Here is a 15,382-nt window from a genome sequence, read left to right as displayed (position 1 = left end):
CTTTTTACATCCAGATCAAGAAAGCATATTACAGGAGTTCCTGAGTGGCACAGTGGATTATAAACCCGACTAGCACCTATGAGGATGCCAGGTCGATCCCTGGCCTCACTCAGTGGGTTAAGGATACGGTGTTGGTTTGATCTGTGGTGTAGGTTGCAGATGTGGCTCAGATCTGGTATTGCTGTGGCTGTGGTGTAGGCAGGTAGCTGCAGCTCCGATTTGACCCCTAGCCTAGGGAACTTCCATTTGCTGCTTGTGCAGCCCTAAAAAACAAGCAAGAAAGAAAGAAGGGGGGGAGGGAGGGAGGAAGGAAGAAAGTGTATGACCTTCACTCACAAGCTCCCAGAGGTTATTTTCTTGCTTCTTCCCCTTCGTTGCCCTCCAGGACAAACCACTATCTTGACACAGATGTATTGTTTTTCCTGTTTTTGTACTTTAAATGCAATTATGAAGTATGTACATGTGGATTAATAATTATTCTAAGTGACATTCCTGATAGCAACTCATTGAAAACAAGGTCTATTTTCAGTTTTCCTTATTATGTATCTAATTTGGTAAACTGGCAGTTTACCAGTGTATCTAGTTCTTTATTATTCCTTTAAGACATTTTCTATGTAAATGCAAGTATGTATGTGTGTGTATGCATACACACATGTATATATGTATATACTTTAAAACATTTTACTCAAATGTTTTTCAGATTCTTTTCCATTATAGGTTATTACAAGATATTGAATGTAATTCTCTTTGCTGTACAGTAGGTCCATGTTGTTTATCTCTTTTTTTTTTTTTTTTTTGATCATTGTTGGCCATCCCACTGGATATGGAGCTCTTGGGCCAGGGATTGGAGCCACATTTGCAACCTAAGCCGCAGCTGTGGCAATGCCGGATCCCTAACCCACAGTGCCAGGCATTGAACCCAGGGGCTCCCAGGAGGCCTGCCAATCCTGTTACACCACAGCGGGAGTGCCTGTTTATCTATTTTATATATAGTAGTGTGTATCTGTTAATCCCAAATTCCTCATTTACCTGTAACCCCTCCCTTTCCCTTTGGAAACCATAAGTTTGTTTTCTTTCTTTTTTTTTTTTTGGTCTTTTTGCTATTTCTTGGGCCACTCCTGCAGCATATGGAGGTTCCCAGGCTAGGGGTCCAATCGGAGCTGAAGCCACCAGCCTACGCCAGAGCCACAGCAACGCGGGATCCGAGCCGCATCTGCGACCTACACCACAGCTCACAGCAATGCCGGATCGTTAACCCACTGAGCAAAGGCAGGGATTGAACCCTTAACCTCACGGTTCCTAGTCGGATTCGTTAACCACTGCGCTACGACGGGAACTCCAAGTTTGTTTTCTATGCCTGAGAGTCTGATTCTGTTTTGTAAATAAGTTCGTTTGTAATGAATTTTTTTCAGTTTGTTTCTTGTATTTGTTGTGGTTATAGCCGTTTTTTTTTTTTTTTTTCCTTAACAGAAGGTTTAAAATTTTATGTGGCGAGATTTACCAGTTTTTTTCTTTTTTGGCTTCTGAAGTGTATGTTAATGAGAAAAAGCATTGGAAACTTGAGATAGATAGATAGATAACTTAAACTTGGCATGGAAAAAAAGTCTCAGGAAATGTTTGTGGGAAATGTGGTTAAGCAGGAATTTGTATTTGAGTCAAAAGTGGTTTGACCAACTGTAAGTAAACACAGATTTTGGGCTTTATCTGCCAAAATTTGTTTAATATTTTTAACAGCATTTAGAAGAATTTTCAATGCCATGCTTTTTTTCTTTATGCTTTGTTATTTAGAGTTTTAATTTCTCAAATGGTTCTCTCTTCAGATTTCAAATTATAACCTGTTTCCTGAGCCGTTGCTGACGTCCAGCGATCCATGTCAGAAGTACTTCCAGGTCAGATACACTTTCTCACATGTTTCAGTGCAGCATGATAGTTGACTCTTAAAACTTTAACATGTATGTATATATGTGTGTGTGCTTGATAATTTTTTTGATGTTAAAAACTTAGGATTTGCTGCAGTGGCATGTTTTGCTCTTCCTTGTTCTTCACTAATGTAATAAAAAGGTGGAACTTTAAAATAATACAGAAGAATTAATTGGACTTAACTCTATTCATGTATTAATTGCATGACTAATGTCATAATGTGAAAATATTTTACTTGGCTCCAATAGAAAATTAAAACTATGCCATATTTTGCCAACTAGCCTTGCACATTATAGCCTGTGAACTGTTCAATATGAACAAAGGAGGTTTTGATGATGAGGCTCCATGAACAGCATCTTAGCCATTGTGAAGTTTTTCTAGAATAGAGCTCCCAATTCAGTATTCTCCCTGGACCTAATGCTGATTAATTTCAAGCCTTAATTTTATTGTATGTCCTTTTCCTTGTGTCTTGATGGATGCATGTCTACATACAACATGGTCTAGGATTTAATTCTTAGCTTCATAGTAATAAGAAAAAAGCAGTTGTTGAGTTCCCATCATGGCTTAGTGTGTTGACTATCTGTGAGGATGCCGGTTCAATCCCTGGCCTCGCTCAGTGGGTTAAGGATCTGGTGTTGCCCTAGGTTGCAAATGTGTTTTGGATCTGGTGTGACTGTGGCTCTGGCTGTAGCTGTTGCCTGAAGTTGCAACTCCAGTTTGACCTCTAGCCTGGGAACTTCCATATGCTGCAGGTGCAGGCTTTAAAAAAAAAAAAAAAAAAAAAGGCAATTGCAGTGACATTTTAAATTAAACATAGGAGTTCCCGTCATGGCTCAGTGGTTAGCGAATCTGACTAGGAAACATGAGGTTGTGGATTTGATCCCTGGCCTCACTTGGTGGGTTAAGGATCCGGTGTTGCCATGAGCTGTGGGGTAGGTTGCAGACGCGGCTTGGATCCGGCGTTGCTGTGTAGGCCGGCAGCTACAGCTCCGATTCGACCCTTAGCCTGGGAACCTCCATATACCATGGGTGCGGCCCAGAAACGACCAAAAAAAAAAAAAAAAATTAAACGTAGTATAGGACTGCAAGTGGCAGATGGATCTTGCTAGATTCCATAGTTGTTAGGACACACACCACTCAGCAAATTCTGGGTTTTTAAATAAGTAGATTAAAACTGTGGACAAATAGATCTTAATGCCCCTAAATTCTAAAATTAAACTCGGGAAGTACGTCCAGGTCCTTTTCTCCTTTAGATAACACTGCGTGTTACCTCTCCACAGAGAACTAAAATAAAACATAATAAGATAAACACAAAGCTCAGTAGAGGTAGATGATTGACAGGAAATATGTTTTCTTTTTTTGTCTTTTTGCTATTTCTTGGGCCGCTCCCTCGGCATATGGAGGTTCCCAGGCTAGGGGTCGAATCAGAGCTGTGGCCACTGGCCTGCGCCAGAGCCACAGCAACGCAGGATCCAAGCCGCGTCTGCAACCTACACCACAGCTCACGGCAACGCCGGATCGTTAACCCACTGAGCAAGCTCAGGGATTGAACCCAAAACCTCATGTTTCCTAGTCGGATTCGTTAACCACTGCGCCACGACGGGAATTCCTTTTTTTTTTTTTTTTTGGAAATATGTTTTCTTAAAAACAGCCAGAAACAATGTGACAACGCTGAAGTCACACAGGAAAACTAGGAACTTTTTGATTTTTAGAACCCGTTTTAGGGGCAAGGAGTAGATTTTCTTTGTAAATCTGTAAGTGCATTAATTTTTGCAAAATCAAGTCAAATCCATATGTCCTCTAAAATATACATATTAAATGTTGAGAATAAATACTTTTTAGCAATTCTTTAGCATTTAAAGGCTTTTATTACATTGGAAGATAGACTCAGTATGGAAACATCATAGGAATAAATCTGGCAAATGTGTGTCAGTGATGTTTTCCTCTAAACATCTCACATCTAATAGAGGTGAGCTGATCATATAACTTCTATAAATTTCTTATTGTCACTATATTTTATTATACCAATTATTCATTTTTCTTGTTACCCAAATTGCTTTATTTATTGGTAGTTATATAGATTATGAAACCATTATCTAGCATGGTTTTTAATAGCAACTGTTACTGTCATGCATTGGTGTAGGATATGACACATTTCACATGGAAAGCTGTGTTCTTATTTCAGTGGAGTTTTATTCCGGCCATATTTTCACTTGAAAGCCCAGTGGCAGCTGGGAAAGGAGAGTCTGGATCAATAACTGGGATATGATTTGCTTTCACTCCTGTTTTCCAGTTCTCAGGAGCTGTGACTACAGGGAGGGTTTTAAAAAACAAACAGATGAGAATGGATACCCTTATATACCAGGAAAATTCTTGCTGAACCTTCAGGATTTGACACAGGAGTCCCTTCCTAGTAGGTTTCAGCCTCTGACATTGTCGAGTAATTACCCTTGAATGTTTCAAGGATTCTGCCATTGTTTTATTTATTTATTTATTTTTTCCTTTTGGAATTGACCTGAGGCCAGCTTGTCAGTTACTCAAGACAGCCCATGTCATTGCTTTTAATCTACCTTTTTTCTGCCTAAACCAACTTGATCACTGACCATATTCATCAAAATTGGCCATAAAATTCTCAAACTATATTTCAAAAAATACAGTCATCTTCAGAAGACATCATTTAGAAGAAGATGAAATGATGAAAACAGCTTAGAAATTGAGCTTAGATAATATCCTGGGGCTATTATGCCTGTAATACGCAGGTGACTACACCTGCCGGGTGTGATATTAGAATGCTAGGTCTCCCCACCCGAAGCCTTTCTCTTCCTTGACCACTGGTGGGCTCCTACCCTCCCATCTTCAAGACCCAGCTCACTTGTCCCTTTTGTGGGAGCCTTCCCTGAATCCCTCTCTTCATCCCTAATGCCTTCTTAAGACCCTCTGCCTACTTTAGCCCTTGGGAGTTTGGTTAATAACTTAACCTTCTCTCTACCCTGATTGACTGACTGTCTTCAAGAAAAGTGTTTTGTGCATTTTGCTTGACTTTTTTCAGATCCACCTGGGATGTTGAGCAGAGGAAGCCCTTGGGCAGTTTAGTTGAAGGGGGCACAGGAAACCCTTAGGTGGGTCAGACCTAGAAGTTGAAATCACCCCTTTATCTTAGAGCCTGGGGAAGTGGCCCTGTGAGCCAGCTGTGTGAAGTTGTCCTCCTGGATTAAAAACTTCTAAGGTTCGAATCCTGTGATCTGTCTGACCCAGGGACCCTATCTGCCTCCTAATAACCTTTACCTCCTTTGTTCATAGAGGGGTTCTTATCATTTTTGTCACACTGAGAGTTTACTTTCATGAATCGTTTCAGGAAGCCAGCTTATTTTGCCTCTCCTTTCCGAAAGAAAAAAAAAAATCTGAGTTTATTTTATTTCCTTAATACTTTGAGGTCTAGTTCAAAAGGCAACGTTCGTCAGGGTAAGTTTGGCTGTTTTAACGCCTCAGTGGAAATAAAATTGTGTAGCAGAAAAATAAAAATGGAGAAAACGGGGAGTCTTATTTAAGAGTGGGGCGGACACTGGGCATTCCCTGGCCTGTTTGTCAACCCTGGGCCCATTTGTCACTTTCCAATTTTGTGGGCGTGTCATGGGAGCAGAGGGCAAGCTGCAGGTGATTGAAGAGAGGAGTTTCCTGTCATTACTGACACACTTTCTTTGACAGGAGGCTCGAGGGCTCAGCGAAGAGAAGCGGGGAGGGCGAGTTTAACTGCAGGCTCCAGCACAGATTTGTTCTAGGATGTCATCTGAGTCAAGGGGTTACATCTCCGTGCTGGGACCTTTGTGACTCAGGCTTTGAGCAAAGCTGTGTTAGCCCTGAAAGTAAAATGACCCTGGCTTACCTAATTTTGTTTAGGCTTTATAAAAAATACTCTGTGCATTATATTAACTAAAGCTCTTTTAGTCGCTGAAAATCCGTCGGCTTCCGTAACCTGGAAGTCCCCGTGTCTCATGTTTCCAGTATGACTCGTTTCGGGGATTCCAGCCATGGCATTAGGGCGTGCTCACTCTCTCTGTCTCTGGCTCTCCTTGCCCATTTGTCAGGCCTCACGTGTGCAGGAGTCTGTTCATGGTGACCCCTTAAAGCTCTAGGCTTATATCTTCCTGTGCATGAGAAAAGAGAGCACTTCTCTTCTGATCATTTTGGCAGAAGTGTTAGGTTTTTTTTTGTTTTGTTTTGTTTGTTTTTTTTTTTTTCTTTTTAGGGCCTCACCCTCGGCACATGGAGGTTCCCAAGCTAGGGGTCGAATCAGAGCTACAGCTGCTGGCCTACACCACAGCCACAGAAATGTGGGATCCGAGCTGTGACTGTGACTATGCCACAGCTCACGGCAACACCAGATCCCCAACCCACTGAGCGAGGCCAGGGCTCAAACCCACTTCCTCATGTACCCTAGTTGGATTTGTTTCCACTCCGCCACAACGGGAACTCCCAAAAGTGTTCGGATTGGTCGCATGCTTTTCCTTGAACCAGTCAGCATAGCCACGGGGGTTAACTCTGATTGGCTGGGCCTGGGCCATGGACCTCATGAATAAGGGGTAGAGTCATCTCTGCCTAAACACAGGGCCTGAACCCCTGGAACGGAAGCTCCGGGAGAACAGGTATTTGAATTCTGTCAGTTTTGTTCACTGCTGGATCTTCAGCAGTTAGAACTGGATCTGTCTTTCAGGAGTGCATAAAAAAAGATCTGTCAAGTGAATGAATGAGTGTGGAGAAAGGCTGATTCTGAAGAAACATTGTGACGCCTTTACCAGAAAAGGAGGAAATACACGCCAGGCCCTCATAGAAGTTTGCCCGTCGTGCGTGCAGGTGAATGATGGCAGTAGTGATGTGAGCTCGTCACACTCTTAGCTCTGAGTGTATGCCTCGCTCTGGAGCAGGAGTCGATCCTCTTGAATTGATGTTGCACGTTATGCTCAAAACAGCAGGATGAGCAGGTGTGGCGGGGATGGCGGTGGCGTGGGTCCACCTTCCACACATCCAGGAGCAGAGCCACCTCTGAACTGAAGACAGACCCTCAGGTTGCTGGCGTTGGCTTACTCATTCCTCATTCGTACACTGTTGTGTTCCTGGCTTTGAGAAGAGCGACTGGCACGTAGACGATGCTTGGAAAATATTTTGTTAATGAGTGAGTGAATGGTTAATGAACCAAGCATTTGTCGAGTGCTCTCACATGCCAGGCTTTGTAAAAGGAACTGAAAATCCTGGGAATAAAAAAAATGAAAGGGCAACGCAAATCAAAATGAAATCACACCTGTTTGGGTAGCTGTTGTCAAAAAGAGACAGTAATATGTGTTGACAAAGAGTGTGGAGACATCGGCACCTTCTTACACTGATAGTGGGAATGTAAAATGGTACAGTGCTTCGTAGACCATTCTAGTAGTTCCTCGAAAGGTTATATACATAAAATCATAGACAGGAATGGAGTCGTGATGCACACAACAACATAGACGGCCCTGAAGATCTGCTCAGTGACAGAAGCTCGTCCCAGATGACCAGATGTCGAATGTTTATATGAAATGTCCAGAATGAACGAGCTCCTAAAGACAGAAGGTAGATCAGTTGCCAGGGCCTTGGGAGAGGGAAGAATAGAGAATGACTTCGAAGGAGTACAGGATTTCTTTGGGGGCTGATAAAAATGTTCCACAGTTAGGTTATAGTGATGGGTGCACAGCTCTATGCATATGCTAAGCATCCCTGAATTGTAGTTTAAAAAGCTGAACTTTAGGGTATGTGCATTGTATATCAATAAAACTGGCATAAGGAGTTCCCGTCATGGCTCAGTGGTTAACGAATCCGACTAGGAACCATGAGCTTGCGGGTTCGATCCCTGGCCTTGCTCAGTGGGTTAAGGATCCAGTGTTGCCATGAGCTGTGGTGTAGGTCACAGACACAGGTCGGATCCCACATTGCTGTGGCTCTGGTGTAGGCTGGCAGCTACAGCTCCGATTAGACCTCTAGCCTGGGAACCTCCATATGCCGTGAGTGTGGCCCCAGAAAGGATGAAAAAGACCAAAAAAAAAAAAAGCTGACATAAAAGTGAATAAAACTGTCACTGCCCTCGAGGCACTTGTGGTGTAGATAGGGGAGAGCAGCTTCTCCATTGATGCCATGGATTAGTACAGAAGCGCTGATGTGTCTTGCTAGTTGGTCCATCTTAGAGACTCAGGCTGCCTTCCATGCCAGCTCACAGGTAGTGCGCTCAGCAGCAGACCAGAATATCCCCCCTCTACCCTGTGCCGTGGTCCTGGCACAGGGTAGAGGGGCGGTGGGGTGTATGGGTTGGGGGCGGGGCCCAGGGAGGGGATCCTGTTTACAATGGAGCATTGTGTTGACGGAGTGAAAGAGATCAGCCAGACCACGGATAGACACGTATAGATTTAGGTGCCAAATTTCTCTTCCCTTGATGACTCATAAAGTAAAGAAGACTCTAATCTCAGAGTTCCCTCATGACCCAGTGGGTTAAGGATCTGACGTTGTCACTGCAGTGGCTTGGTTGGGTTGCTGCCGTGGCACGGGTTTGATCCCCTGGCCCAGGAACTTCCACATGCCACAGGTGCGACCAAAAGAAAAAACGCAAACAGAAAACCTCCATCTCCATTCCCCAGACCTGACTCCATGGTGTCAAAACCACTTGCTGTCCCCTTAGGTTGCTGTGCTGCCACACACCCGGCCCAGAGGATGGTGTACACAAGTCCGAGAAGGCCTGATGGAGGAATGATGTTAGGGCTGGGTTTTGAAGGCTTCGCAAGTAGGGCAGGGGTAGAGGAGACGAGGGCCGAGGACCTTCCTGGGCAAAGGAAGCAAGCTCCGTGTGCAGAGGCAAAGCGTTCCCAGAACATCCTCAGGGAGGTTCTCTGTGGGCTGTCGTGTAGGGACCGTGGTGGGGAGAGGAGGTGCGGTGCCCGGAGGTGTGATGGGAGGGGGGCGGATTGAGGCTGGCCCAGGAGCATTTAAGTGCCTTGTTTGCTGAGCTGAATTTGGGCGAGAGGGAGCCAGTAGCTGTTTTCCAACAGAACTACACCATCCGCTCGTTTTTAGAACTGCACAGGGCAGCGTGGGTCAGGTCGACTGGAGCTGGGGAGCGCTCTTATGCTTGGGGGATTTAGAAGGAAACTCAAAGTGGGGAGAGCCTGAAAGCAGGTGTGGAAAAGGTGAGAAGGGGAGCTCAGTTTCTTGGAGAAACATTCTCCGGTAACATTGACAGAATTCGGGAGGAACAAGAAACCCATGAGGAGCTGCTCCCAGGTTTCCAGGCAGGGAATTCAGGAGAATGGCAGTACTGTGAATTCCCAATTAGCATCCAGCCTCTGTGGAAGTGGACTCAACTGCCCCTCTTCCCCCAGTTTATAGGGAGTATTAGACCCAGTGGCCTTGGACCCAGAACTGTCGTAAAATTATGTGAGGCGGAGACAAACGGAGCTGGCTTAAAAGCACCGGCTTTTGATTAGGGTCACAACAGAGCTTCTTCTATATCTTTTCCTTTCTATATCCAGAGAGCATCCATTTTTCAATGGAATTTGTTATGTTTATATTATGGTTCTGGTGCTATTTCCCATCCTCCTTCATCCTCTCCTGTTCAGTGTTATTAATGATGCTGAGAGTAAACAGGAGGAGGTAAGGAACAGAGGAAGGCCTGGAATTGGGTGAGGGGGGTCCCAGGGTGCGGGAGCACGTGTGCAGTGTGCACCAGAGTCCCTGCTGGGCCTCCACTTTTTGTCAGACCAAAGCATGGAGGACTTTGAGCTGATGGGACCGCGCTGATGAAAAACCACGTTTGGCAGAGAAGGACCCCAGTCTTCTGTAGATCAACAAGAAAAAGAGGCTGACTCTAAATAGTCTCTTCCTCTTTAGGGAGTTAGGACAGAATTGAGCAGGAATTTTCTTGAGTTGAGCCTGAGGTGCAAGATAAAATGTAGACAGTATGTTGAAGGATTTTATTTATTTTTTTTTTCAATTTTTAAATTTTTTTGTCTTTCTGCTTTTCTAGGGCCGCTCCCACAGCATAGGGAGGTTCCCAGTCTAGGGGTCGAATCGGAGCTACAGCTGCCGGCCTACACCACAGCCACCGCAATGCCAGATCCGAGCTGTATCTGCGACCTACACCACAGCTCACGGCAACACCGGATCGTTAACCCACTGAGCAGGGCCAGGGATCGAACCCACAACCTCATGGTTCCTAGTCGGATTCGTTAACCACTGTGCCACGACAAGAACTCCTATTTTATTTTTTAAATTTTAATTTTTTTGTTCTTTTAAGGCTGCACCTGCAGCATATGGAAGTTCCCAGGCTGGGGGTTGAATCAGAGCTGCAGCTGCCAGCTTAGACCACAGCTACATGAGATCCAAGCTGGGTCTCTGTGATCTACCTACACCGCAGCTCATGGCAACCCTGGATCCTTAACCTACTGAGCGAGGCCAGGGATTGAACCCGCATCCTCAAGGATACTAGTTGTGTTTACCACTGAGCCACAATGGGGGCTCCTAAGGATTTTATTTTAAATCTTTCACAGAAGCTACATACCCAGGGTGAAATAGGTTCCACATAAAACAGTGTGAGGTGTGTGGTTGTGTTTCTGGGAAAATGGAGGGCGGGTTACAAAGGGTCTCAAGTGTATAGAAGGGGCCCTGGAGTGTGCCTGAAGGGGCAAATGAAGCCTTCCCAAAGAGGAGCCATCCACCCTGAGTCTTAAAGGAGGAGCAGGCATTTGCCAGGAAGCGGAGAGGCCTGCGGAGAATGTGTGCAGGTCCAGGGAATGTGACATGCCTGGCCAGAATAATCGCTCATGCGCATGTATGTCGCTTTCCTCTTCCAAAGCCCTCCCTTCCTTATTCAGTGGTTCTCAGCCTTGGCCACACCAAGAGGACAGTTTAATACCCTAATTGGGCCCAAGCCCAGCCTAATTGAATTAGAATTGGGGAGTGGGGCCTAAGCTTCTCTGCTTTTTAAAAGCTCCCCAGGATGCACGCACGTAGCAAAGGTTGAGAGCAATTCCTTGCTTACACACCTGTTCCCTTACCTTTCTGAGACCTCTGCCCCTTGACCTGTTCCTCCCCCTCCCCCCGCCGCCCTTCTCCCTCCTCCCAGCTCCATCTCCCGGCCTCCCCAGGCCAGATCCTGGCGTGCAGTCCTCATGGTTCCCACGCGCACGCCTGGCACCTTAATCACGTCCCCCTCCGTGCCTGTCCCTTTCCTTTCTAGAAATCCCACGCCACAGATGGCCTTTGCATTTCGTTGCTAGTGTCTTTGGTTGACCAAAAGCTGCTTTGATGTAGTTTGGGTTTGTGGCCTTTGCTTGTGGTGTCAGATGCAGACTATCATTGCCAAGACCTGTGTCAAGGAGCTTTCCCCTTACCCCATGTTATGCTTCAGGAGTTGTGTGTGTGTTAATGGGTTCATTTTTGTGTGTGTGCGCACGGTAGTGTCCAGTTTTAGTCTCTTGCAGGCGGTGTCCAGTTGTCCCGACACCACTGATCGAAGAGACTGCCCTTGCCCCGTTGTGTAATCTTGTCCGCTTCATAAATGAATTGACCCTGTGGGGGTGGGGGGGGGGCTCGTTTCTGGGCTCTCTATTCTGGTCCATTGATCTACATGTATTTTTATGCCATCAAACGTCAGTGGTTTTTTTTAAGTCACTCACTCTGTGTTTCTCCCTTGTGACTGTTTCTAAGTTTTGTCCCTCTCTTCGCATTTCCCTAAACTGCCTCCCTTCAGGGGAAGACTTTATCTTCATAGAGAAAATGGAGGCTTTCAGTTTGGCTTTTCCACGGTGTTGTGTCACTGCCCTGACATACGTGCCTGTCCTCATCCTCACTCCCTCTCCTTTCCTCTCGAATCTTGCGCAAGGCTGACTCCTCCTCCTCTGCTGTGATCCCTCCTCTCCCCTCATCATCCAGATTCTACCTTTTTTTTTTTTTTTCTGCCATACCCATGGCTCATGCAAGATCCTGGGCCAGGGATCAAACCCGTGCTGCAGCCGTGACCCAAGCCACAGCAGTGACCATGCCAGGTCCTTAACCCACTGCATCACAAGAGAACTCCCAGATTGTCCCTTTTTGGTCTGTCCCTCTTTTATATTTTTGCTTTTCCCCTTTCTGCTGGCCTCTGCTTTTCCAGACTATATAAAAAAATAAATAAATAATAAAATAAAACATGGCTTGGACTCTCACTTTATTTTTTTTAAAAATTTAAATTTATTTTTGGCTTTTTTGGGGCCGCACCTGCAGCATATGGAGGTCCCCAGACTAGGGGTCAAATTGGAGCTATGGCTGCCGGCCTACACCACAGCCACAGCAATGTGAGATCCAAGCCTTGTCTGCTACCTACACTGCAGCTCACGGAAATGTCGAATCCTTAACCCACTGAGCGAAGCCAGGGATCAAACCCAGATCCTCATGGACACTAGTTGGGCTCATTAACTGATGAACCATGATTCGAACTCCTTTTTTCTTGAACTCTTACTTTAAAAAGCGAAAATTCAGAGTCCCCTTTGTGGCTCACTGGTTAGTGAACCCAACTAGGATCCGTAATGATGCAGGTTCGATCCCTGGCCTCGCTCAGTGGGTTAAGGATCTGGTGTTGCTGTGAGCTGTAGTGTAGGTTGCCGACATGGCTCAGATCCCACGTTGCTGTGGCTGTGGCGTAGGCTGGCTTCTCTAGTTCTGATTTGACGCCTCCATGTGCCGAAGGCGTGGCCCTAACAAGGAAAAAAAAAAAATTCTTCTAATCACTGCAGATCATCCTCCAGTGGCTTTCTCTTTCCTGCCTTTTTTTTTTTTTTTTAAATAGTGAAGTTCCTTAAAGTTCACTCTCTGCCCACCTCTGCCACCCCCTCCTGTAGCTGATATGACAGAAGCCAGCACTGTCCTCATAATCTCTCAGTGCACCTGACTTTTTTCTAGTCCTCATCGCTAAATCCAGGTGCCTGACGGAAGCCTCATCTTAGGTTCTGGTCAAAAGATAAATGACCGGAGCGCAGAGCTGGCACTACAGCAGTGACAGAAGACACACACACACACATGTACCTAAGTCTCATGCCCTCCTTGAGCTGGCACTCACAGCTGGCACTAACAGCAGTGACAGAAGACACCCCCCCACACACATGTACCTAAGTCTCTCGTGCCCACCTCGTCGTCTCCCTACCCGACTGGACTGTTCCCATAGGCTTCCAGCTGGTCTCTGTGCCTGGGCTTTGTTCTCCTTGGTAAAGGGCAGAGTTGGGCTCTAACACCAGCTAGAAGAGCATGAAGACGGAGCCAGCCTCCCTCTCTGGTTACAGAGACACGCTCTGCCTACCCTTTTCTGCTCTTTCCCTGACAGCCACTGATGTTTTAATTGCCCGTTTGACGTCTCCTCTGTATTGCCTTTTGTCACTCATCTCCTTCTTGGAGAATATGTCATAGCAAAGCCGCCCTTTCCCACCCCCACGTATAGGAGCACAGCACACATGGGGTCACGTCCATACACGTGGAGCAGGACTCTGCCCTGTCCCTCTCCTGCCCTCTTTTCCACCCCTCCTTTCATGTCCAGATTTGCTGATTCCCCAGATGATAACCTACCCTCTCTTACCTTTGGATCCTCTCCCACTTGAAGCGGGAAGACTGCTTATTCCTTTGCGACCTGGTTGGTTAGGTCACTCATCGTATGTTTGTCTAAGGCTGAAAGCACTTGGCAGGCGGGATCCTGTGTGTCTTGGTTTCCACCTTCCCGGGGGCACGGCGCCAGGTGAAAAGAATGTGCTCAGGGCTCGCGGCTGGGGGCGCAGTGGTCAGAGGCGGAGAAGTGTGCAGGCAGGAGGGAGCTGTGGGCTGGTGATAATCCCGGACGTGTGCTGCGCTCTTAACTACACACCAGGCATTAGGTTCCCTGCTTGACAGCCACCTCCCTCAGTCCTCGAAGCTCTGTGAGGTGTAGGTACTATCACTGTCCTGATTTTATAGTAAAGGAAAGGGGCGTTTAAGTTACTTGTCTGTTATGTCAAGGGTTCTTAGGCTTTTTTTTTTTTTTTTTTTTGGGCATACGCGAGTTCCCAGGCTAGGGGTTGAATTGGAGCTTCAGCTGCTGGCCTACACCACACCCGAGCCGCACCTGCTACCTACACTGAAGCTTGCGGCAGTGCTGGATGCTTAACCCACTGAGCGGGGCCAGGGATCGAACCTGCATCCTCATGGATACTAGTTGGGTTCATAACCCGCTGAGCCACAGGAGGGACTCCCTCTTAGGCTCTTTGACTCCAGAGAAAACAGCTAAATGTGAGGAGGTTTAAAGAGACATTTTATAGTTTTCTTTCAGAAAGAACTGCATACTTCTAAAACCTGAGGATTTTTTTTTTCTTAATTAAACCCCTCTAGACCCAATTTCTTTATCCCTTCTTATTAGCCTGCTACTCTCTCTGTGTCTACACAACAGGACGGTTTCTATGACTCAGGCCAGACAGCTGGTTAATTTGGGAGCCTCCACAGACAGCCCTGGGCCATGTCACTTGGATAAAAAGGCTGAGGGTCACTTGCATTTATCGTTATGCACTGTGTGAACCTCTTAGCGGGCAGCTCTCATTTTAATCTTCACAGCAGCCAGGGACTATCACTGTCCCCATTTTTCAAAGAGACTGAGGGTCCGGTGTCCTGGATCACTCAGCTAGGAAGTGGCCTGGACCCGGCTTGTGCCTCACGTCTCTGACCCGAGTTCTGTGCTCTCATCCCTGTGGGCACTGCCTCCCCATTTTCAGGGGCTTCCTTCCTGCAGCCTTGGTCTGTCTAAGAAGTTGCTAACCTCTACCTGCTTCATGACCCTACTGAGCCTAGCCCATAGCCTGGCTGATGTCTTAACTGTACAGACAACTGTGTACGTTGTAGGATGAACTGGCTGCCTTAGTTCTAGATCTGAACCTTCTGTTTGGCTTCCAGATGATACCATCATATAATATCTAAGACATGTTCAAATTGTGTCCAGGCTCTGAGCTATAAACACAGCCTCTTACAGAGCTGTTCTGTATGGGAAGCTCCTCTTGTTCTAACTTAATCCTCCCAAACTTCCCCTTTATGATTTCAAGCAAAAAGAAGCGTTACAAAGGGTGGTGGGAGCCAAAAGATGAAAACAGTGCTTAAAGGTTTTTTATGTGTCATGTCCAGGATATAAGAAGCTACTTAAATATTAAATCACCTAGAGATTTGGAGGCTATTCTTTCTGCAAATGTTTATGGTTATAAACACAGTAAACTTCTCTTGTGAACAACATCGTTAGAATATAGTATCTCGTATAGTATAGCCTCATAGACATTTTTTGTCATACCTTCTGAAAAGCCAGCAGATGGCCAGCTTTCTCATAAAAATGTCATTCCAAATACCCAAGAGTCTAAATATAATTTCCTCTGCGTGCCTGTATTACAGCTGTGTGTCTCTGGGAAAACTTCATGTAGGT

At 45.9% G+C, this 15,382-nt stretch overlaps 1 protein-coding gene across 14 annotated transcripts in view; it reads left to right on the top strand.

Moving 5' to 3' along the window:
* APBB2 (amyloid beta precursor protein binding family B member 2) overlaps window positions 1-15,382 on the top strand; it is a 387,671-nt gene that overhangs the window by 173,647 nt on the left and 198,642 nt on the right. For all 14 annotated transcript variants that reach the window (XM_047799535.1, XM_047799534.1, XM_047799531.1 and 11 more), the window contains one exon: window positions 1,821-1,889. In XM_047799535.1, coding sequence (XP_047655491.1) covers window positions 1,871-1,889 — 19 coding nt within the window. In that variant the 5' untranslated portion in view covers window positions 1,821-1,870. The remainder of the gene's footprint in view (window positions 1-1,820; window positions 1,890-15,382) is intronic.

The sequence above is a fragment of the Phacochoerus africanus genome, chromosome 10, assembly GCF_016906955.1.
Source record: "Phacochoerus africanus isolate WHEZ1 chromosome 10, ROS_Pafr_v1, whole genome shotgun sequence".
Lineage (NCBI taxonomy): Eukaryota > Metazoa > Chordata > Mammalia > Artiodactyla > Suidae > Phacochoerus > Phacochoerus africanus.
Note: the sequence above shows the minus strand (reverse complement) of the source record. Positions and strands in the feature narration are given on the sequence as shown.